This window comes from Paramormyrops kingsleyae, chromosome 17 (genome assembly GCF_048594095.1).
Source record: "Paramormyrops kingsleyae isolate MSU_618 chromosome 17, PKINGS_0.4, whole genome shotgun sequence".
Taxonomy (NCBI): domain Eukaryota; kingdom Metazoa; phylum Chordata; class Actinopteri; order Osteoglossiformes; family Mormyridae; genus Paramormyrops; species Paramormyrops kingsleyae.
Window position 1 is genome coordinate 11,837,635 of NC_132813.1, and position 26,214 is coordinate 11,863,848.

At 38.9% G+C, this 26,214-nt stretch overlaps 1 protein-coding gene across 5 annotated transcripts in view; it reads right to left on the reverse strand.

Moving 5' to 3' along the window:
- ltbp4 (latent transforming growth factor beta binding protein 4) overlaps positions 1-26,214 on the reverse strand; it is a 69,069-nt gene that overhangs the window by 38,486 nt on the left and 4,369 nt on the right. For 2 of the 5 annotated variants that reach the window (XM_072701473.1, XM_072701469.1), the window contains exons 1-8: positions 24,356-24,884; positions 20,421-20,645; positions 19,246-19,520; positions 16,623-16,722; positions 11,734-11,802; positions 7,169-7,291; positions 5,072-5,236; positions 4,473-4,781 (exon numbers count right to left, since the gene is read on the reverse strand). In XM_072701473.1, the coding sequence (XP_072557574.1) occupies positions 4,473-4,781; positions 5,072-5,236; positions 7,169-7,291; positions 11,734-11,802; positions 16,623-16,722; positions 19,246-19,520; positions 20,421-20,645; positions 24,356-24,593 (1,504 nt within the window). In that variant the 5' untranslated portion in view covers positions 24,594-24,884. Of the gene's footprint in view, positions 1-4,472; positions 4,782-5,071; positions 5,237-7,168; positions 7,292-11,733; positions 11,803-16,622; positions 16,723-19,245; positions 19,521-20,420; positions 20,646-24,355; positions 24,886-26,214 lie in introns of those variants that run through there. The other 3 variants (XM_072701470.1, XM_072701471.1, XM_072701472.1) reach the window with 3 other exon arrangements.

A 26,214-nucleotide genomic window follows, 5' to 3' on the forward strand; every position in this document is an offset into this window, starting at 1 on the left:
TTACTTTCAGGCCCCAGTGTGTGTTCTGGCAAATTCCGGCTGCCTAGCTGTGTGATCCACTAGTGCTGGAGTCTCCTGGAGATCTTCCACCCTGCAGAGTGGAGGTTCATCCCTCATTTAACACCCCTGATACAGATAATCAGGTCATTAGAGCCAGCTATGCTAACATGCTACAGAAGGGCCTGATTATCTGTATCAGGTGTGTTAAATTAGGGCTGTACCTAAGCTCTGCAGGGTGGTATATCTCCAGGGGGAGGGTTAGGGACCCTGGCCCTTTATCGATATACATGTGATATGAAGACCGTCCCCACTGCCACAGTGCACATCTTGGGCCCTGCAAGGAGAGTGGCCTGTCACAGTCAGGGAAGTACTTGACATACCAGTGACACTACTGCTATGGCGAGTCCCCAAAATGTGGAGGAACCTTGGCTGTCATGTCCGTGTTGGGACCTCTGACCATCTGCAAGCTCCTAATAGCCGGCCCTGCTGGCCCGAGACATGAACAAAGGGACAGACTGGGAAGGTGTGGCCCTTTCCGCTGTTGATATCCTCTTTGCTGACCTTCTCTGGCAGATGTCATGTTTAGGGTCCTTGGCCAATATGCAATGGCAGCATGACTGCCTGGGGACAAGTCCTGGAGGTTAGGGGCGAGCAGGGGATACTTGGCTGTCTCCATGATAGCTTCTTCGTCTGGGGAGGGGTCCTGTGCTACTTGTCCCTTTAACAAGCTGAAAAGAGGGACCTGCTGGTGGTACCACAGTTCCAGGTGGAGGTGATCATGAAGCTGAGCCCCTCCCACCCCATCTCTGGGTATCTGGGGCACTCAATGCAGAGAACAAATCTTGGACCACTTCCATTAGCCAGGGAAGAGCACTGTCATTAAAGACTTTTGTCAGTGATACCCCGTGTGCCAGTGGACAGCGTTCCATCTGCCACCTCCCAGCCCCTTGGTGTCCCCCCCATTATCGAGATGTTAGGTGTGGCCCCTCCCACGTTCAGCACGACACTGAGCATATACTCATCACTGTGGACTTTGTGATCAGGTACCACCTGCACCCGTACTTCAAGATCCAGGAACAGATTCGTCCCAACAGTAATTAGAATGTTAAATACACCATGATGACTGGCTACTGATTATTAAACACACAATGATACTGATTATTAAATACACAATGATGCTGATTGTTAAATACACAATGATACTGATTGTTGAATACACAATGATGCTGATTGTTAAATACACAATGATAACCGGTTGCTGGGCTGGGTACAGTGTGTATTGCGACATCGCATTGGACATTCATGCAACAGTCACATTGTGAAAGGATGAAATGTAAGAAATATTTTTAAAAAATTAAGATTTAAGAAATTTTAAGATTTAAAAATCATTTTATGATAATAAAGATTTCATCATTTAATATGACTAACACTGTTAAGGATACAAGTGTTACAAATAAATATAACCAAAGAAATAATTGATCCATATGATAAAGTGAGTTTATTAGGTTTATCCTCGTGCTCCAGATCCATACTGAATTAGCATAATTTTGGGGGGGGGGGGAGGCGGGCATTCCCACTGCCACTTTAACCTCAACACCTTGTTGTCCTATTTATATATTACTGTTTATCGTATGTATATTGCAAATTGCATGTATATTGTATATATACTAGGGTGAGGTGAAAAAAAATCAATGGACCTCGTTATTAAACGTGCATAATATCTTTGAAATAGGTTGATATTTTTAATGTATAGATAATGGATAGTGTATATTGCCCATTGATGTGACAGGTGAAAACTTCAATCGTGTTGCGGAACCTGAAAATATTAACCTATTTAAAGATATTTTGCATGTTTAATAACGAGGTCCAGTGACAACTTTTCCACACTATTGGAAAATGCTATTGGAAATTTTGGTTTTTTTCACCCCACCCTAATATATACTGTATAGATTGTATGTGTATTGCATACTGTGTTTGTAATTGTTCTCGCTATTCTGTTTATTTGCTGTTTATTGTTTATTGTGTTTTATCATAGTTTTTTTTAAGTCTGCAGGGAAGTACACAAGCAAGTATTTTTTTAACCCCAAGACTGTGCCATTCCGGAGGGTCATTGTGAAGAGAAAGAGGGCCAACAAGGTGTTAATTGCCCCAGCTGGGGGGCAGGACTCTCTTCCCCAGTGCAAAAGCCTTTCCCACTGCAAAATTTACAAGTACAGCATCTGTTTTGTGCTGCTGTTTACCTCCATTCAAGATTCACAATAAAAAGTTTATAGCGCTTTTCTATTTTATATGCACCGTATTTATTGACTGCCCTAATTTTTTTCTTTTTATTAATTGCATTGGCTGTTGTAACACTGCAATAACCCTTACGGAACTAATAACACACCTACCTAACAATAAAACTGGATAAGCTTTGGATTTAAACATCTGCTGTAACATGTTATCAGCATATGTTGGTGATCATGACAGGTTCATGGCAGAGGCCATATAGGCCCCTGCTTGGGATGCCGTCAGGGGTGTATATTACAGTGCGGATGAAGTGCTTGTTACCCCCCGCCCCCCCATAATCAAAAGCAGCCAATATAATCCCCTGGACCCACTTAAATGGGTGGAGACCTCAATCCCCCCAACCCAAAATAATACTCTTGGGTGCTGTCCATTCCAAAGCGGGGGGGGGGGGGGGGCTGGGTGCCCCAAAGTGTAAAACGGGAAGGAGGAAAATGCAGATTTTAAACTTTTACTATGTTAATGTAATACAATTTTACACTATATTTTCAAAATAATAAAAAGCTTTTTAAAGAAGCAAATCCTATTAAATAAACGATATTTTTGGTTTGCCTGGCGCCCCACCCCGAAAGTGCGTGACACAATTAACGGTATCTAATTCAAATAGACATTATCACGTCAAGAAGATCAAAGTCCTCCAGTGCCCAAGGGAGAAGAAGAAGAAGAGAAGAGAAGGAAAAACAGGAAAAAGATAATCACCACTAATGAGCAGAGCCAGTCAACCCTAAGGGCAGCACAGGTGGTCGCCTAGGGCGACTTGTGACTGATCTGCCAGGCAATTTCACTTTGCTTCAGAAAGGGGGCGCCAGCGGCGATGCTCCCCTAGGGTGTCACATCGGCTAGGACTGGTACTGTACATGACAAATATTCAATTCAATTTAATGCAGTACATTTTTATATAGCGCCTTTCACAACAGAATCACCCCTAAGATGCTTGACAAGCGTGTTTGGCAATCCATTATTGCATCATTTGTACAGATTGGTACATGAAACAGGGAAAGGGGGAATTTGAGAAAGAAAGGAAGCCAGAAAACATATTTCGGCAAGCTCCAAAAATATTCCCATTTAATTATTCATGGATAACTCGCGAATAACCGAAACCACGAATGTCAAATTTGCTCATATGGAAGGGCGACTGTATACATGTGCCGTTATGGTAAGTGGCAAATATTCTCAACAAATTTGTCATCAATATTAGCTTCACAAAAGCAGAATTAGGATAAAGGTCCTACAAATTGATTCAACTGTTAAAAATTAAATCCAACAGATTATCAGGTCACTGTCATGCAGTTAATGTATCACCATCATCTCTGTTTAAGAAGTTTGATTATTATCTAAGGTTGCTTTGTGTTCTTACATTTTCCATCACAAATAGGCCATTTTGACTGGAGTATGATGATTAGCATTAACTGAAAGTACAGTTAATGTAAAGCATTAACCAATATTTTGCCTGAATATTTTTCCCAAGGATTCCAGTTCACTGCAGGGCACACACACATCACACACACACACACACACACACACACACACACACATTTGTATTCAAATCTTTGTGGGGACCGTAATTTTTTTCTGTGGTCAAAATCCTAATCCCAACAATGACAACCTTAATCCCTACCCAGCCCTAACCTTAACCATAAGTAACCAAATAACTTTTAGCATTTTTAGTTTTTTGATTGCAGTCACAGATTTTTATACATTTTTATACAATTTCTCCTTGTGGGGACAGGAAAAATGGTCTCTAGAATGTCAAAATAATTTTGATCACATTGCGGGGTCATTTGGTCCCCACAATTTAATGCATACCTACAGTAGACACCACACACACACACACACGCACACACACACACTCTCACACACACAATGGGGATGTAACAAAAGGAGAAGAGCGTGGGTGGGAATTGAATCAACAACCCTGACCCTCGGGTATGAACCAACTTCATAGTAATATTATTGGTTGATTGCTTGCAGCTAAGCTAATGGGTGTCTGTGAGTTACCCTCGGGTTGGGATTTTGTGTGCGTATGTACTCTACAATTGACTGGCATCCTGTCCAGGGTGTCCCTCAACCTTGTGCCTTATGCTCTCTTGAATGGCTTCCAAGCACCCCCTCATCCTTGACTAGCAGTTATAAGATAGACGAATACTAATAATGTACAGAAGTAGAAGTTGACTGAAGATACTCACATGTCAGTACTCGAGTTGACTGAGTAGTGGTCGAAGCATTGCTCAATCGGTCAGTCCTTTTTTGAGTGGTGAAAAGGTCAGTAGCAGATGATTGGGTCCTGGTCTGGGAACCTGGTATTGCAGGATTAGATGGCGGTTCAGGCACTCTCTGGGGGGTGAGGCTGCGATCACTGGGGGGTTGAGCATGCCTTTGTGGAGTCAGAATGGTCCTCCCAGTATCATGGTGCTCAGTCACCTTTTGATTAGGCTGGTGTGCAAAGGGAGAATAATGGTAGCCTGGTCCTGCTGGACAGGTCTCCTTAAAAGCATCTACAAGCAAACACAGTGTCAGGTTCTGGCATCTGTTTCAATGTTTCATTGGAAGTCCACAGCTTGACTGTCATTATTCTGAAAATGGTCATTTAAAAAGTAAATAAATAAATAATAATAATATAATATACATATAGGTGTTCTGATACTCTAACTTCTTCCAGAGTAATAACAAAATGGTTAAGTGTGTTTTGTTTTTCAGGCTTAAACATGAACATGTTTAACCTCTAAATATAGTACATTGTTTTTATAAAACACTCTATTAGTATGAAAATTCCGCAACACTTTACCTGAGCCAAAGTACGGGCACTTCTCGCAGTTCCTTCCCCAAGCCTTGCCTACTCTACTGCAACAGCAAATTTGCTTGGTAATATTCCTCAGTATTGGCAAGGAACAGACGCCAGATGACAGTAAACGGTAGCACTGTCCTTTGTCCTCTGAGATGACCTTTTCTGCTGTAGTTTTATGAGGGGAATATGGAAAATATATGCTATGATATATGATTGACATAAATTTCCATTTTAGCTCATAGAAATTAAACATTGTTGGGGTAATTTAAGACTGTGATGATTCTGATTTAGTTACTTAATTCTATAATATTCTGAGGTTAGGTGCTCTAGACATTTCATTCTTTCTTAAGGTCAGGTTAGGAATTTTTGTTTAATATAAACTAGCTATGGTAAACATTCCAATATAATGTTGCTTCCTACTTCATTGCTTTTTCATTTGCACATACATATTTCTGACCCAAACATCTGCATGTTGCAGCAGAAATCAGATCAAACGATGTTTTTCCAACTATCCCTTATGCAGTTTTGGTGAGTCTGTGTCCACTGTAGCCTTGGTTTCCTGTTTTTAGCTGACAGGAGTGGAACCTGAAGTGGTTTGACATGTTATGCATTCAGAGATGCTTTTCTGGTCACCACTGTTGGTTGTTCGAATTGCTGTATCCTTCCTGTGAGCTTGAACCAGTCTGGCCGTTCTCCTCTGACCTCTCTCATCAACATGGCATTTCTGCTCTCAGAACTACTGCTCATTGGATGTTTATTTTTTGCATCATTCTGTGCCAACTCTAAAGACAATCACAGGAGATCTTGCGTTTCTGAAACGATGAAACCACCAGCTCTGGATTCAAAATCCATGTCATGGTCAAGCCACAGATTTTTCCTCATTATGATATTTGATCTGTCCATTAACTGAAGCTCTTAACCTGTCTATGGATGGATTTTTGTATTGAGCTGCTGTCATACAGTATGATTGGCTGAAAATCCTTTTCATGAATGAACAGGTGTACAGATGTTCCTAATAAAGTGGCCAGTGAATGTAGACATACATAAATGTTTAAATGTCTTAAGAAGATATATTTTGCAATGTCATAAACCATTATTATTTATTCTGGTATTCCGTTATGGTCTGAAGCAACTAGATATATCAATATTTTTATAGCACAGACACAGATTCATTTCCTAAGATGTATTTCAGAAAAAAAAAAATCCAGATGGCCATCTTTGACATTTGGTATGTAATCATTCCATTTGGTATGTAATCATTCCATAGTGCATGTCCCCTCAGTAACATTAATATGCATACATGATCACAAAAATATTATCAGACTTGACAGTCTTGCAAAAATATTATAGTAATTAGTGTAATTACATTGCAATTTATAATGACTATTTTCATTGCAGAGGAACACACTCAAATAGTAAACATCTAAAGCCACAATTAACATCGGAAACAAGAAACACTTCAAGGCCTTTTTCAGGTGCGGATACTTTCCAATACACTGCGTTAGTAATATCAGCAAGATCCTCTGGGTGTGTTAGGGAGGCAAACATCATCCAGATTACCTCTGAGCACAAGAAAGTGATTAAACTCTTTTGAATAAAGTCAGTAATTCAAGCAATAGCATGTTAGTATGAGGCTAACCCTTAGAGAGCTGGGGAGGATGCTGAGGGCAGTAGACCAGCATGCGGTGGTAAGTGCTGCAGTAAAATACAGAAGCCTTTTATGCAGGTAAAATAAACCAATAGAGTGCACATTAGTCTGAAAATAAAAGCCTTTTAAGACTCAATATTGTCTATAGTCTGGTAATATAATCAGCTTTTGCACAGTGAGGAATGCTGTTCCCATGCTTCAAGCTGAAAATCTTATAAAATAAGAAAGCTGAAAAAATCTTTTATTACTATTTATATAATCACTATTAATATTTAATTGTAAAAAGTTAGTTCTAACAACAGATATGTATATTACATGGTGAAGTTTGTTAAAGATTTAAGGAGCAGTGTGTGAAACGCATGTGAAAAATTCCTCTTGACTTATGTTATCCTCATGGAAAATCTGCCAGCCGATGCATTGGCTCTTCGTGTTGAAGGATCTTTACTTACAGACACAGATTCGGTGAGAAGCATCCAGCAGATACCCCTGCCTGCAGATGCAGCTGTAACTCCCACGAGTGTTGATGCAGTTCCCGTTTTGACATCGGCTGGGCTGCAAACACTCATTTATGTCTGTACAGGATAAAAACACAGTGATCAGATGTGTGAGCACATCAAAGTAGTTCAATATTCTATTGAGAAAGCCCTGCTTCTATCCGGGGGCACAAACTCTTACACACAAACTACATCCAAGGGCGGTCCCTGGATGTTCTGCCAATCCCGCCCCCCAAGCACCCCCCCAGCAGCAGAAAACAAATTTTGTCAATTCACTTACATTAAAAACATTTCATTAGCACAGGGTATCTGGCTCCTAACTAGCTAGCTCGTGCCAGTCTCACAACAAAAGTTGTGAAAAATTAAAACTGTTGTAAATAAATTATGTTACCGAATGCAACCAGGGGTATTGTGATTGTTTTCAGTTGTTATTTTGCACCCCCTAAGCAATGGGCACTCTGGGACCACTCCTATGTTACCTGAAGGGTGACCCGGCAATGCTACAACCTGAACTGCAAGTCTTTGGGGGCCTGGAGAAATGCCAGGTGGAAAACTGAGATCACTGTTATTCACTGTACAACCTTCGTACCATAGACGTACATTAATACTATATATATGGATACAATTTACACAGTTCAGTAATATATTTGAGATTATATTCCCATTCTAAGGCTCGAGCTCACGTATGGCCCTGACCACATGGTTGGAAGATGGACGGACAGATTCTGGTATTAGCCAGCTGTGTAGAAGTGTCTTATCAGCACTGCAGAAAAATGAATACTGTCAAAACATTTTCAGGACCACGTGATAAAAGATCGACTATTAAGGTGAAACAAAATGCACCCATGACCATGCACTGCATGCATCGCCAAACATCACTGGTAATGCATCGAACATCACAGCAGCATGTATAGGTGGTTTACACAGCCAAAACCTTCCCCCCACTACTCTCTGCCAGAAGCAGGATTTCCAGAAGATTCTTTGTAAAGAGAGAATAGTACAACTGAAACTTGACATGATAAGGGAGGAATCAAGTTGAAAAAATAACTTATGGCGCATGAAACTCAAATTGAGCAGTACATTGAATAACTGAGCCAGTAACACACTCTTTCCTGCCCCTTTGTAAGAACGATTACCTGCCTCACTCAGCGATACGTTTGAAAATCTGGTTCAGCTTCTGTCTCACCTTTAGTTTGCTTTAGGGTGTTGGACGGCAGCCTCCATCTATGCATAAGCTTTAGAGATTTGCACTGAATGGTTTATCCTGACTTTAGCGTATTCATAAAGTGCAAGATATTAATGCCAGATTTAGCAGAAACTCGTCATTTTTATGGCAAATCAAGCCTTCGTGGTGAAGGGTAGGTTTATAAGAATAACTTAGAACATACTCTTCCAGCAATTACTTATTATTACTATTATTATAATTTTATTATTAGGTTACTAAAACTGTATGCAGGTGAAATACAGCAATGGAAGACTTACATTAAGCAATGAAGTATACCAGTTTATAAGAATGTCAATACAGGTACTTTATTCAGAATCCTTATTGGTATGAGCAGGCAGCATAGATCACAAAGAATTTTCTTTTGATGCCACTGGAACATCTTTTCAAGTTATTGAGCTACAAAAGGAATCTGGCACTTTTCGTCAACTGATACCTGTCTATCTTAATATCTAAGTACAAAAGACTGATCATAACATTCGTCCAGTCTCTTTACCACCCATAAAATTGAAAATATTCAGTGCACAGTATGTTTTCCATGAATAGAAAAATAAAATTAAGCACACATACAAGTTACTGTCCCTATTGTGAGTTGAAGGCATTGCAAGGTATTGCAAGATTTTCATGAAGAGCTGGGCCATCAAGGCATTGACTGCAGAATGTGACTATTTATGCAAGCAGACATTGAGCTTTATTTGCAGGAGGCTCTGTACTTTCTGAACCAAAAAGCCTTTTCTGTTCTTTACTTCAAACTGGTTCTGCACCTAGACTAGTGCAAGAAAGAATGTGAGAAAATACTTTTGCTTATTAACTACTTCACATACTTTGCCCAAGTTTACACAACTTTGTCCAGATAACACAGACACTGGATGTATTTTTAATGACTTGGCACTGAAGCTTAGTTTCTCCTTCAAAGATTCCCAGTGATTAAGTTAGAGTGTTTATAATTCATCTCTTTGAGCAGCTGAAGAAGTGCTGCCGGCTCCGGAATCCTGCGCTCATGGCAAATGGCAAAGTCGAATTTAGGACATTTAGGATCAATAAAATCTATACAACTGTCCCATATACTGTATGTGCAGTCCTCATTTAACCTGTTAAATGGAATATTGTAAATAGTATATTTGTGTCTTGATTACTTTTCTTTTTATTCAGTAAGGAAATCGGCAATAGCAGCCGACAGAGTCTTGTGGGTTTGGTTTCGTACGTTCATGTTCATTTTGTGGGTGTCTACTGAGTGATCGTGTCGACTCTCACAATCCAGAGATATGCCATTCTGGTTGATCGTCGTCTTTTTTATGGAATGGGGCATTTCGTTTCACGCCCAGCACTTATACGTAGGATTTGCACTTGCCAAGACTGTGCATTAAATAAGGTTGTCATGGAAATGGACAGATGTAGGGCAAACATCCATTTTTTTCATGAACTGTGTGGTAGATAGAATTCATATAAAGTTTGTCAGTACGCATAACTGCATCAGTTTAAAAGCTTATTTAATAGCTCGCATATTTTTGCTTAATGTTTTTGAGAAATTGGTGCCATGTGAATATTATAAAACGATTGGTATTTAAATGAATAAAAATCTGTTTTCTTGCTAAAAATCAGCTATTACTATCTACTATTATTTCCTTGGATATCATTATTTTATTCCTGTATTAACAGTAAATACAATTTTAAAAACTGCAAATATGCTGAAATTTATCCTGTTTTGCATACAACAGCTAATCATACGTCTGAGAACCATAGCCAGTATAAGGGCTGCACAGGGTGTGCAGGAGTGTCTGTAGTTTGTAGGCTTCTGACTTGCTTTTGTTGGGAGATATATATCCAAATGACATGACAACGGGAGAATGGAACAGGGCATTTATTGGGGCTGTAGTACTTTAACAATGAAGAGAGTGGCTTATCAGTGAAGAGCACAGTGACATAAATGGGGTATAGCGTTTGGGGATGTGTGATAAGGTCTAGCTGATAGGGGAAAGAGAGAAGCAAAAGATTTTTATAACATTACTAATAGGAAAGAGGTGAACGGGGCTTGTCTCCTGAGCAAATAGCTAGTGGGCATTAGAAATATGCTACTCAGTATCATTTAGTTTCAATTGAATTAAAAAATGTTTTTGCCTGGGATTGGCTTCAGCTGACCCCATGACACGAATAAGGAAGAAGAAGGTGGATATACAGCCGTGGGAAAAATGAAGAGACCACAGCACAATCTTTTGTTTCACTCATTTTTCAATTTATGGGTGTGCATCTGTGAATAATGTTTTTTTTTTTTTTCTTTTTGCAAACTGCAGCCTGCTTCTTCTCTGTTTCTCATTAATAAAGGGCTTCTTCCTTGCTTTATGGGACTTCAGTCCTGCTTCCCGGAGCCTGATACGAACTGTCCTAGTAGTGCACTTTACACCTGCATTTAATATTCCCCATTCCCTTTGAAGGTCACTTGATGTCATCCTACGATTCATGACAAACTGTCGGATAGGTTAACGGCTATCCCTGGCATTAGAAAGTCACTTCCGCCCTTTATCCAGCTAGTTTCTGGTCGTTCCCAGTGTATCCTGCTTCACCTTATTCTTGTGTGCTGCTGTCTTAGAAATTTTTTAATCTGGATGCATTCTGCTGCTCAGTGTAGCCTTCTGCCAGCAGAACACGATTGAACCAAGATTTAAAAATGTGGATTTTTTTTAGAATATCGAGTGGTCTCTAAATTTTTTCTGTGGCTGTATGTATGATGTATGTATAGATGGATGGATAGATAGATGGACGTATTGCATAATGTATGACAGCATGTACATTTAGTCCCAATATGGTTGTATCTAACATGCACAACATATGTATGGCACTTGTGTTAAATACTGCTGTCGATTTGAGGGCGGTACGTAAAACCTCCATTGTGAATGTCTAATGGAAAGATTACTTGACATTGAAGCAGACATTAATAAAACAGTGTGCATATATTACATGAAATGTGACTTGTGATAAAGCCATTGCTGATGAACCGTTTCTTGTGTGAGCAATTTAATTGACCTTCCTTTTCAGGAGTGTGTCACATTTTGGTGGATTATCAATATAAGCAGTTAGCCCAGTTGAGATAAATATGAATATGTTTATTGATTCATAAATGCTTCATTCTTCTTATCTAACTGTGGACCAGAAACACTATGTATTTAACATATAGAAGTAACCACTCATAAAATATCTGTTACTAATGTTTACCCTCAATAAGGGTCCCTTATACTGTATATATGCATGAATATAGTAATGCTGAGCATTTCTGACATACAGTATAATGACTGGAACTCACCCACACATTGGGTATCATTAATCCTTTCATATCCCTTTGGGCATTGTTTATTGCCATCGGTGCCATTTCCTGAAAAAGGTAAGACAATTTGGTTAGAATTTGAATTATAGAACACCTCTTGTTTAAAGCAAAACGACTTGCCTGAAAATAATATTACAAATTACATGAAAGCTACATTCTCATTTAAAAAAAACAAGCAATGTTATTTATCACATAGACACACTCCTGTGATCTTGGGCCTCTTTGGGCTGCATTATATTTTGGGTTGGTTCCTGATGGGGTCTGACTAATGCAAAACAAGCACATTGTCACGTACCTTCTGCCCTTAAACTGACCCTCTCCTATCGCTCTCTGCTCATCCCCTGACTCAGGGCACACAAGTCCACACTGAATGCTTTTTATGTGAGAAACATTATTTAGAATGAATGTAAGTCATGTACATATTCATGTTTTGAATTATTTCAGCATGACTGGTATGAAGGTCTCGGTCTTTAAAAACATGATAAATTACATCATTAGAAAGACACAGAAGGCAGAGAAATCTTGACTTTCGCTCCCTGTACAAATAAACTTAACAACCCTGTCGTTAGATGCCCAGCCGACTATCAGTCTTGTAACCGGGTTGTTGATCCACTGCCATATCCTCCAGAAATTACTTTTAAGATCTGGCCAGTGACAGTTTATTGCTCTTTTCAATGGGAAGATACATCACTTGATTTGAGACTTGAGGACTGAAGGATCCCCAAGACCCAGATCTCCCACATGATATTGTGCGATTAGCACACAAACTCAGTGTGTCTTACGCTGAATCAGAGCTCCCACAGGCTATTGTGTTATTAGCATATACTGTAACGTGTCCTGTCCTGGTTATGTATTACTTTGACTGTTTGTATAGTTTTTAGTTTGCTATGCCTGGGTATAATAGTGAGGAGGGCCACTTTATGTTGATCCCTGTGTTTTGGATTGAATTGCAAATTGATCTGTAATATTCCTACTAAATTATGCTTTTATTAATTCTTCTTTGTCTGAAATTGCTATTGTTATCAAATTGTTAGGTAGTGGTGTCGCTGCAAATTTTAATCAGGATTAGCACACACTAGAGTCTCATTGTAAGACCTTTGGCACATTAAAATCTAATTACTCTAGATTTCTGACTAATCTCTTTGGTCGATTAACCTGGAGGTGAGTGGCAACATAATATTACACAGTGTTGAACGATCTTGCAGCCTTTGAGTTGAGTCAGACGGATCTACTGAAATTATTATAGTCCCTGAGCTGAACTGACCAAACAAGCTGATACTGCGCCAGCTTGTAGCTGCCCTGCAGTCCCTAAAACTAGATCAAACTGGTTTCGCATTGCGTACATGGTCATCGCCTAAAGTGCTGCAGATGCTTGCGATTGATTTAATTCCCCACAATATTAGTACGATCCCACCCACCAGTCTTCCAAGCACCTTTTCAGTACAGGGGCAGAGAACATGTCAGAGCTGTTTACATGGATAGCAGGTTAGTTCCTTCAAGTACAGTTACTTTTGTGCCGGTGCAGTTTTACTCATTTCTAACTGCCATAAATTCATTTTCTATTCTGCTCCAAATCTGTCAGTGTCCTTGTAGTGCACCTATGAAGCACATTCTTCATTGTCTCTTCCTTGTGGGGATATAACAATTCATGAATAGTAATACAATTCCCTCGTAGGCTTCCTTAGTTCAGATGCTGAGGAAAGTTAACTTGCTGAGATCTCTCCTGGGCTAAGACGTGCTTCACAGCCATGGTTAGAAGGTATGTTTTAATAAAACCTTGACATTCCCCTTTTTTTCCTAGGCACAGGGGCAGAATGGCAATGAAATATAAATGATTACAATCAGCGCAGACAGACGTTGCATCACCAAAACAACAAAAGTAGCCAGTGACTTTCATGTCCGCCCTAGTCAACAGAGCCCTACGTTCTTTTGCAATGCTGAGCAAAGTTGAGCTATATCCTTCTCACAGATAATATTTTAGTGTGGGTCACCTTTCAGTCCAGTAGGGTGGATAAACTAATTGATGAGGAGGCCTGTTATTATGTTCAGGAAAGTAAGATCCTTATTCTGTAGGCAGTTATCCTCCGAATATTTCTCTGTAATATATAGGATTTTCCCTCTGATAATATGAAAAAATATAGTACTATTATAGCTAATGTCAAATACTGTGCAGCCTCTTTCACACAAGGTTAACTGTCCTACACAGCATCATACAGCTCCAGAAATTTGTAAGTATGTATTTGCCTTGTGGGTATATCTATTGCTAGTGGAGATGGTGGTACAGTACCTTACAAAAATAGAACAGAATTTCAAATGTCTGGGAAGAAATAGCCCTCCAAGAAACACAGTCTATTAAACCTTTGCCAACATCCAGATAAGCACTACCTGGTAATCCCTTCATGAGAGTCATCATATCACAATTTTTGTATAGCAATATAGTTCAATTATTCTGTGACTAATCCGTGATTATTTTGGTCTGGGGTTTCGTTTGTTAACCATTTCTTGCCAAGGTCTTTCCGACACTGTTCAGACCATTAGCCACAATTCAGCCAAGGGATTTTCAACATCTGCAATCCAGCTTAACATTGTTAAGCAATCCCTACGAGAGGCAAGTTACATCAAAGTGATCCAAAAACTTTGGCCTGGTCCTGGCCCTCTTCCAAGGCTGTATTTTATGGGATTTACAGAAGTCAAGCAAGTCAGCAAGGGAAAGTTGGCGGGGGGAGGGGGGGGAGGGGGGGTGGTGGTTGGGGGGCTGTAACTGCAAGGACCTGGACAATAAATCCACCATATAGCGTTCCTCTTTTCAGAGAGGAACTTCTAGGGATATATGAGAGAAAAACAAAGCATTTTTAATCTTATGTTTGAATCAACATAGATACATTTCACTTCGTAGTTTGATATTAGATTGCCTGATTGTGATTTCATTTTTTTACTTAATGTTTTAAAAATGTATTGATGGTGTCGACATCAAATGAAAAGTAACCTCTAAGTAATTCAGCCTCAGTATAACCCAGTTCTGCTCCCGTTCCTTTCTCCTTCCAGCTATATATATATATATATATATATATATATGAAGGAACCTCAGCCATATGGTTCATATTCGCTAATTATGATAATTATGGCTAATTATGTGATACACAGATACTACTTAAGTTTAGCCTGTAGCTAAATGTATTCATGTTTTAATAAGTGTCTCAATTCCTTTTTGCTTCACTTTTACAAAACATTCTTACTATCAAACATAGAACTTCTAACCACTTATCTAGTATGGGTGAATTCCTCCAAGTGAAGTAAGATGAGAAAAGACCACACTCCCCTATTCTTACAAATTATTAACCAAATGAGTAGATTGATCATGTAATTCTGCTGTTAAAGCTAGACAATAATGCTTAGTATGCAGAAAACATAGAAAACATGACGATATGCATGATCCGAAGGATAACAACAAAGAACTCAGAGTTGTTTGTGTAATTCTAGTCCCCTTGTCCTATTCTGTCATATCTATTATTCTCTTTCATTGCTGAGAAATTCACCATGTGACCATTATCTATAATGTGTATGTCTACCCCATGACCAGTTAAGTCAACTTTAGTGTACTCATGGAGAAACTTTCACAATCGCCTCAGACTTTCTAAGAAACAAAATATTACTGATATTGCGACTAACTCTTCCACTACATCTACCACATCCAGAGACATATGACAAACGTCCATTAATGGTCATTTTTGCATAGTAAGATATTTGTATAGTGCCATCTGTTTTCTTTAATCTCACATTACATTACTATTTTTTTTACAATTTAATTACATTTTTAACATTTTACATTTTAACATACAACGCACACAAAAAAACAAATCCGTTCCGTATGATCTGCCTCTGACATGCCTTTCTCACTATATTAAACATTTAATATACAGTATTTGTGCATTGCTACTGTATACAGTAAAACCCTTATGAAGAAAAATCATCTATGTAGCACTGCCATTGCAGCAGGAAAATGTCTGAGATTAGTAGGAGATACATGTTTCAATAGTGATTTCTTTCATTTGACCTGCACTCCAGTGAAATCGGTCAGTATTGTGTTCTGTTACATTTTGTGATCTTTTATCGTCACAAACAAATTTGGCTCTTCCACTCATAGGTAACACTATACCTGAAATATTTTTATTAGAAAATGGATAATGGTTTATGTAAATAAATAAATAAATAAATATTAATTTTGTGTTTTGGATCCATTTTAATGGAGAGAAAAACAAAACGATTCCTGTATTTTACAGGGTATCAATTCTCAAGCTACTGGTGTGACAAGAGGAGTTATTGCAGGTTAAAATGTTGTGGAGCATTCTGCTACAAATGTATCTCACACAGATTTGCATGGAACGGAATTCTTGAACTCCAGTTCCTCGTTGTATTCACTGGAAAGGAAGCCGTTCAATGGTGAGGAAATGGGCAAGCTCACGTTTATTTCTGACTGCGTTTGTCATGACACCTACCAGGTAAATTTTATGATTTTTGTCTTAACCGGAGTCTCCAAGCCTTTTATGTTCCGTCTCATAATATTACATTTTTTCGACTTAACTAACTGTCACTATAAGCCCCACTTCCACTTTTGCAGCAGCAGAATTTCAAAGGGACTTTTGCAAAACACACTTCTCTAAACAAATCTTTTTTGCTCAACAGCTTCATATTATTTTTGATATTAATTCTGCAGTCATGCATAATAAATTGCCATCAAATAACCAAAGCCATTAAAAAAGCCAATTCCACCATATTACCAATGCAGCTGCATTGCTGAAGCAGTCTGTCATTGGATGACAGAATATTATCTCGTAACAAATCAAAAAAGACAGTAGAATCCTACCCACCATGAGAAGGGCACAGGATGCACTCATTGATCCCCCAGGCTATTCCTGTTCCTTCACAGCAGGTCTTTGGGGTCCTTAGTCCAGGCAGGCGTGAGCTACACTGTGAAGAGAGCACAAATCACATGGTCAGATTGTTATTTTTCCCTGATAATGCGAGGAACACGTTGTTACCAGTTTATTGCTTTTGTTCTAATATGTTTGTTCTTGTTCTTAGTGCTTTTAATTTCGCCTAAGATTTGGTCCTAGAAAATTATATAACAGATGCTGTCACATTGCAAGATTACCGGAGACGGAGTAGGAAGCCACACAGCATCACAGCATATAGGTGAACTCAGTTTGCCGTTGCAAGTTATCTCCAATGACAGCAGATAATCCAGTTTATGAAACCCAGATCGCCCTGTTTAGCTGAAATATCTCAGAGTTGTTTACGGAGGCAACAGGATGGTAGCAGCCCCCAGCCACAACATACCAGGAAGCGTCCCAATACAACAGCGGAAGTCTGGTGTTATGTGTTTCATAACTGCATGTCTACCATCTGCTAAATTATTATTATTTTAGATTTTGCATTATTTCTTTCTTTCTTTAATATTCCTAAAAATCCTTTTTTGTTCCCTGGACTCTATTTGTGCACTGTGTACTTTGTAATTAGTTTGCACTACATTTACTTGTCTGCACCATGTGTACCGCACTTGCACCTTGTTTCTTTTGCACTAAATGTACGTTTGTCTCTGCTCCATGTACCTTGCTGCCATATGCGCAAGAATGTCCCCCTGGGATCAAGAACGTTCATCTAATCTAATTTAGCATGGGTTTTGTTTAGCTTGTTTCATTGTATTTAAGAGATTTAAAGTAGTGTATTTCCGTTTGCCATTCTGAGAGCTCTTAGAGATGTATTTGTGTCATAGCCAGGCATGAACAGAAGGGGGGTGGGGGGGGGTGCCTGAGCCTGTTCCTTTTGCCTAAACTATTAAAAGTGCCTTCAGGTACATAGTGCCCCCTTTTTTACCTCTGAACACCTGTCCTGGCCAAAACCTTTGGTTTTTTTTATGCACAATTGATACAGAAAAAGCATACAATGTTTTGTCCCAACTTCTAATAAAATTTGCTATTTATGAAAAAATCTGAATAAAAATATATTTAATACATGCAATTATTTTCTCGTTTATGCTGACACCATAAAGGTAAAAACAAGCACATCCTTTGTGAAACGCTTGCTAGGTACATAATTAATATTCCAAGTAAATAAAGCCTTCCTGCATGAAAATATACATTTAGAGACACTGAAGATGCCAAAGGGAATCAATTCTAGAACATTAATGCAAAGTTAATGGTGAATAGAGGTGGAAATTAAGCTCTCCCACTTGCCTGAGGCGAGTAATTTAGACCAATGTTTCCCACCCTGGTCTTTGGGGACCCCCAGACAGTCCGTGCTTCAGCTTCCTCCCTGCCGGCTAGTCAAAAACTGCATGCTGGAGCACTTTTTTCTCTTTTTTTTACACTGAACTAACCCAATTGGCTAGTAGCAAACCCCCCCCCCCCCTATTGGTGATTTTCCTGGCATCTAGGTGTAATGGTAACTCTGTTCTTGAACCTCTCATCTACAATGTGCTATAGGCACCTTCCTAATACATTATAATGGCCAGTATAAGAAATAATAAAGCATTACAACATCTTCTATTGACAGACATAATGCATTATAGTCTTGATGATAATATTTCACAAGTTCAAATGCAGCTCACATCTGTAATGCACTGTATAGTGTATAGTGCATATAGTGCACTATATAATGTAGATACAAGCTTCATGAAGCATTCTTAATCCTTAATAAACATGGCTATACTGTTCCTGTATGCCTTTTTATAAATACAGTGGTACCTCAGTTCTCGAACTCATTAGAACTCGAATTTCTTAAAAGTCGAACCAGCCAGTTTGAAAAAAATTATAATAATATTGTCGTGCCCAGCGGGGACGGAACGGAGACAAAGGCGCAGACGTCAGGGTATCGGGGAATACGGGGTTTAATTACAGGTAAGGCAGGCAAAATGCAGACGGACAATACAATGACCGGACTAGGGAAACAAACTGAAACGCGGACGAAATACAGAGGACTAATGACAACAACTAGAAACAGCTGATCACACGGGGATTCTACACGGGGTTAACGAGGGGGCGTGGCACACGGAAGGAGTGGACGATCGGGGCAGGACACATTGTTTGGATACATTTATTTTCTTACTTTACAAATTACTGTTTTTATAAATGTGCTTAGATGTGGTTAGTACAGTATATGCTCTTCTTGTTTTATCCAGTTCATTTTGTGTTTAAATGCTAAAAAAAAAACACATTTAGGTGTAATTTTTGGGGCTGGGAACCAATTAATTGGTTTTCCATTATTCCTTATGAGGAAAATTAGATCACAACTCAAACTTTTTAGGATTCGATCCGGAGTTCTGAACGGATTAAATTCGAGTTCTGATGTACCACTGTATTTATAGCCATGTTTTTAATGCTTTGTAGATGCATTTTAATGTGTTACGAATGTGTTCATAGATTCATAGAAAGTGTTACCAGTGCAATTTGGATCAATGGGAACAACAGAGACAAAACAATTGTTTGATCTTACCTGCCCATTGCGAAACTCTCTAAAGCAATATTTGAAAACAGAGGACTCTGTGTCAGCGGAGTCTCCAAGAAATTCTTGGGCTTGTACTGGGGGCAATAGAGCCTCACCCTTCTCTCCTGGCAAACTGTTCCTTGCTTCCAGTACACGAGTTGTCCGTGTGACGGTATCTTGCTGAGCCCTTCCTGTTTCCCCTGTTCCTACCTTCAGAACCTGGTGGATCTTTATGCTAGCTTCAGGTGGATGCTGCACGCGCACCTTTACCATTGAAGATTCAGCTGTCGAAAGACAATATAGAACAAAACATGAAGCCCCATCCACTCACCTGAGTGTCTCTGCTGTCATGTGTAAAGATACTATTTATATATCCCATAACACTTCTTGCGGGGGCACAAATAATGTAGTACTACACAGTTACTTAATGCATTATATAACCAGTAACTAAGTCATAGTTACGTACTGATCCAATGTCTGTTCATTAGTAATCAATCACAATGCAGGATCTATATTAGTTCATGATTTGTTCTTGATTAGTAGCAGAGTAATTAAGTTACGTTACTTGTATCCCCTCAATTAAAGTGTTACCATATATCCATTAATTAATGCGGGCATTACATACATAGGGTAAGACAAATATAGATATAGGTGATGGTTTTCAACAGAGAGAAAAAACATAATATTATGAAACACAAAGCAGATACCTCAGATTCATTCTGAGGGGTCATCAGAATTACGGATGAATACCTAGAAGTGACCTATTAGACTTACAACATTATTTTCACTAATGGACAGCTGCTAATATATGTTGTAGCACGTCTGACTTGTAAGATCTATGACATCTACAAATATTTGTTAGCTATAGTCCAAAGAGACTTTCCATTTCCTTTTTTGTCATGCACCATAAATCTTATTTACAATGATTCTGAATCTGTAACCCGTTGTTACTTTGTTACCAGTTCACCAGTAAAAAAAATCAACACACATTTATCATGGATTTTCATAGAAAACACACTGTCTGCTCTTCACTCAGCTTAAGTAGTTTATCTTTTACAGAAAATCAGCAAAGATAAACATTGTCTGATAAACATTGTTTGTCAAATAATGAAACTTGCAATATTTGTATATGGGTCTGCCTAACCTTATTAAATAAATTCCATTGTATTATTGGTATCACTTACCATTTGTCTGGTGATGCTCTTGACTCTGTAGTGGGAGCAGGTACTCTGACTGTGACATAAACTGCTGGTCACTCAGCACAGAGGGATTTAATTGTGACTTTTCAATGTCATTGGTAGAGGATGCAACTGGAATGTGGCAGAACTTGCCCGTGAAGTTTTGAGGACACTGGCAACGGTCTTTCTGAATGCATACGCCACCATTTTGGCACAACATTGGGCACAAGACTTAGAGAGACCCAGGAAAGGAGGAAAACAGACATTGAAACTCATTAAAACAACATTAAATAGCTTGTTTGTTTATTGTTCCCTTCCATAAACAGTCAATCTACTTAAGGTTATATAAGCCTGCATTGCTAGATGGTCTCACATCCAAGCATTAGATAAGCTTTCAATATCAGATGAAACAGAATATATTCAGTTTTGCTTATGGCTATAGCAGGCATTAACGACTTCTTTAATTGCCCACAGAACACTGACGTTTAATTAGCTACACATTTTCATAAATATGCTAACGGTGAAATGATAAGTTTGAGAACAACTTGGATTTTATGACATTTATTCACAAATCCTTCTAGCAATTATTTTTAATTTAAACATCGAGAAACATGCTGCTTACCCATTACTGGGTCCCTAAGAACTAATTCCAGGAAACACACACACAAGTGGAACACAATAAGGAAGATGCCAGCCCATTGCATTGTTCAGAAGAGAACTGTCTCAAAATGTTGGATGGTATACATCAAACTTGGACAGACTGCACTGGCAAGAGCAATAGCATGCACAAGTTAAAGTTCGCCAACAGTGATTGATGGACATTTAACAGGATAGTTGGTAAACACAGTAGAGATACTCTAATGCCTCTAATATTGCCATGGAATTGGTTAAGCTCCTCTCTGAGCCATTCTCAACAAAAAAACCTACATCATGAGCTTCACAAAGCTAGAATTTTTATCAGGGCTGTCATTGGGACACTGCTTGTATCCAAGGCCAATGCACAATGATGCATAACCTAGTGTAAAGAGACTGAACAATGAGAAAATATAATACGGCCGGATGAGTCGTCTTTCACCTTTTTTCTACATCTGGATGGGCTTAAATTTAGAGAAAGTCAAAGGACGCTTTCAGCTCACAATGTCTGTTTCCAATTGTTAAACATGGTAAGCAATCCATCTCTTGGGAGTCATTAGGTCCGGTGATTGCTCTGCATGGTCAAACAATAGCCAAGGAATAGAAGGCCATTTTCAGGGCCAGATGCACCGTATAGTGCAAACACTGTTCCCTCTTGATTTTCCTACATTCCAGGCTAATAATGCTCCCATACACACTGCTAAACAAATTTGAGTTTTTTAAGGCATGAAGTCATACATCTTCCATGGCCTTCCCAATCATCAGATCTGAACATCACTGAAGCATCCTGAGAAATTCTGTATTTAGAACTGCAAAGAAAATTTCTTCCCTCATTGGATTTTCTTCCAGAAACACTATATGCAATCTACACCCTTGTATGACTGCATGGCAAGAAGAACTGAAGTAGTTTTGAAGACAAAAGCCATAATAGGTCCTGGATGTTAATATAATATTAGGTTTTGTGTTATTCGGGCAATGAATAAGGTTTCATGGGAGTTTTTCAGCAACATTGTTTAGTGTTTAAAATGTTGAGAATAATTGAATTGTATAGTTACACCTAACAGGATATCGTGCATATGCTTTAAGGCTAATGGCAGCCACACTCAATAAGAAGAACAACACTAAATCAAAGACATATGCTTGTAGATTTTTCTAAGCAGAATGTCCATGCTTAGTTAACCAGGGTTTCCAGAAATGGAAAGATTTGCTTAACCCTTTAACCTTGTATCCATATCCTGGCTGTTTAAATCATGTGCAATTCCTCTTGCACTAAATTATAATATGAATGAAAAACACACAATAGCTGTGCTGGAGGGTGAAATCCAAAAGGCTATATAAACTATGAAAAATATCTTAAAATATATTTCCATTATACTTATAGTAACATATATATTGTATGAATACCATGACTATAAGAATCTATGAACACATTCACTATAGATACCATCATATTGCATCATAATGGTCAGTATAAGAATTAAGGATGCGTTGTAATGCATTATGAAGGTATGTATAATGCATTATAGATGACACCTTCATAAATCATTCATAATACATAATAAACATTCATGCCTTTTTTATAAATATTTATAGCCATATTTATAATGCTTTAGGAATGCATCGTAATGTGTTATGTGTTAGGGTTGGTGCCTGTCCGGCTCTATCCCATGTGTTGTTTCCCCATTTGGCCAGCAGTTCCTACTGGGCATTCCATTTGGTGTTCCTCTAGTGCGTCCCCCACATGGCTCTATGGGTTTGGCTCAGATGCTGACATCCCTCCCATCATGAGTTTGAGGCTGGCCTAAGGCCTACCTCACCTTTGTGCTACATTTTGGTTTTGTTTTAACCCCTGGTGTCTCTATGGTTAATTTATGTTTTGTTTATGGTTACCCTGCCCGTGCCTTGTATACTGTATGTTCCATTTTACTTTTGTTTCTTGATTTATCCCAGTGTTGATAGCTGTCAATGTTTGATCCTGTTTCCTAGTCTCTAGTGTCTGTTAATTGTAATTTACTCCACCTGTTTCCTGTGTTGCTATGTGTTTCTTAATTGTAGTTTCCTAATTGTAGTTCCCTGTGTTCCTTCCTACCCTCAGTATAGTGGTTCCTGGTGTTGCTCCCTGCCTTAATTTAGTTTTGAACCCTGATGGTCCCTTTGTTTCTCCATTTATGCTCTGTTTTCATAACAAAACCCTGGTTTGTTGGAGCCGCTATGAGGATTGTCTCTTCCTCTGTCATGCCCCGCCATAACAGTTATGAAGGTGTTCATAAATACTGACAAACATGGTATTCATAGAAAGTGTTACTGTATTTACATACTGTATATATGAATAAATTGTGGGTCATAATGTTGGCTTATATCTGCCAGGTTATTAGTTTGAATCCCACCACCACTGTTTGTGTGGGAAGTCTGCATGTTCTGCCCATATTGAAACCACATGTAAATACATGCAGTTGAGGTAACTGAAATCCATAAGCTGTCCACATTGAATGTGTGTGCTGCATACAATGGACTGGCATCCCGTCAAGGGTGAACCCTGTGCATCCCGGGATTAGCATTAGGATCCCCTGTAAACCTGTACTGGTTAAACACTTGGAAAACAGATGGATGATGCCATTGTGGTAAAGGTCATAATCGTAATCATAATTTTGTGATCATTTAATTACAATTTTCATCTTTAAATCGGGGCAGTTTTTTAAATTTCTATAAGCCGTTGTTATGACCTACTGTATAGGCAGGAAAGTATGCCGTGCAAAGCATCTCAATATGGAATGTACTTAAAGAAAAACTTAAAGATTTAATTAGATATTTTTAGTAAGAAAAATTGGGACAAAACAACAACAACAATAATAATAATGCATGAATAAAAAAGGAAAAAAAACCAACTGTATGAGACCCTATAGAACCAAAAATCACGTATGTTAACAGACCTGATCCAGTAGCATAGGTCAATCTACAAGTTTTAATAACGCCATATTTGTAATGCCATTTACAAATATGCACTCAGGTTTTGAGTGACAAAGTAGAAAAACAACCCGAACAATGTAAAATTTCTGGATAGATATTTCCACTGCCCATCTGGTATACATTACTGAACTGTACTCAACTGCCCTTACAAAATTTATGTTTTCATGTTTAAGAACACATGTTTAAGAAAATAGGAGACATTCAACTTAAATCTACCAGCTGCAAAAATCTCTACCAATACATTGTTACCAACAAAACAAGGATACACCTTTATTTAATTTCCTGAACTTGCACAAAAGATAGAAGGACAAAGTATTCTTTTGTTGTTGTTGATTACTTACAGATTCGGAAGCCTGTTTCCGAAGGTGGTTGACCAACAGGCTCATTACTATACAGAGTGGTGACATTTCCATGCTCGCAATAGTTGGTGCAGCGTCCTGCACTACAGCGGACCTTGCAGATTGTAGGAGTCAAAAACATCTTGATGCGTTCTCCTTCTTTGCTGACTGTCTGACTGCTGGCTGAGTGGGTCAACGACATGCAGCAGTGGAACCAGAACAGAAAGCTGAGCAGGGGCATGATGGTTCTGGCTCATTCCCTGAAGCAAAGAAGGTTGAGAAGTACACCTTTCAGGGGAGATGTAAAGGACAGAAGAGGGCCGACCATAAAAAAACATAAACGACGAAAGACCTCAACCTTTTCCACTCGGCTCTGTGCGCGAAACAGTTTGCAGTGAACAAGTGAAAAAACACCCAATGTTTTTTCCCCAAAATGCAAGACAGAAACTATGTAAGGAGGGAGTTTTTTGGCATGCGTATGTGTGCAATAACAAAAAAAAGCTTGCTTGAAACCAAATAGCTGTCCACTTAATTTGAAGCAGCATACTGAGCATGCTCTGGGCTCAACTCCAAACACAATGTTTATAAGGGATCCAATTCACATGCGGTTAACTCTTCACTGCAACCCTTCTCTGAAATACTGTGGGAGAAAATGCCACAGGAGGCCTAATAGGGCTTAGATTTCCGTCTTCTGTGGTGAAATAAAAATTATTTACGCCTATTTAATTTCACCTTCTATATTGGTAAAGATTACTTTACCCTATATGGGTTTTGTTGTCTGCTGAAGAAAATGAAGTACTTAATATTCACTGAACTTTGCGTAGCCTTGGTATTGTCATCAAGAAGCTAATTTTTGAAGCTGTAGAAAGTTTGGTTTTATAGTACATGTGTCACATCCTGCCAATCAAGTATGCCTCACCCTCCTCCCTAACGTGGCCATGAAGAGCCACGCCTGTTGCTTGTTACCCCTTGTTAATCTCTGTATTTAAGTACCTGTTTGTTTCATCAGCCCCAGTCCAGTCATTGATGTGGTTCCTCCTGTCCACCTGTGTCCTTCCCTCTGCTAGACTTGTTTGTTTCCCTGCTCCTGTTCAGTTAATATAGCCCCTCTTTAACTAACCCCTGCCTTTGAGTCCTTCGTCCCTCATGCCATGACACCATGGAGTTTAAATGCAGTGCAACGCAGGGGAACACCCCGGAGAGGATAAATGTCCACATATTTCGCCACATTAATGCGATGTCGAATTTTAATGTTTTGCAGCTGTGGACATCTCAGTTTATTTGACGATGCTTATCTTTCATGAACAAATCACTGTTTTAATCAACTAATTTCTGTACAAACAAATTATTTTCCTATAAAAGTGCTTCTCAAACCAGTCCTCAGAGGCCCCCAGATGGTCCAGGTTTTTGCTTCCACCCAACTCCAAGGGAATTGGGGGAGCGCAAAAACAAGGACGGTCTGGGGGTCCCTGAAGACTGGTTTGAGAAACACTGCTATAAAATACATCAATTTATTTCAAGCAACCCAGAAGTCATTTAAAATGCTTTTTCTTCATGGCCACAGTGATGGTTATGCGATCTTCATGAAACAAAAAATGTTACACATGCTGGGCATGTTACACGGTCCCTGACAGGTTCATGCAATCTGAGATGAATGTTGGGAAAACTCTGTGTGAGCTGAAAAATATGAGCTAAATTCAGCACCACCAAGCACTAAGGCATGCTTCCTTTGAGTACAGCCTAATGAGGTCATTCAGGTATAAACACAGGAACTGCCATATTTTCTCTGTGACTCTGTAACCCATCATTACTACAAATTTTCTCAATTCAGAACATGTCAGTTCTTTGTTATTCCTCATTGT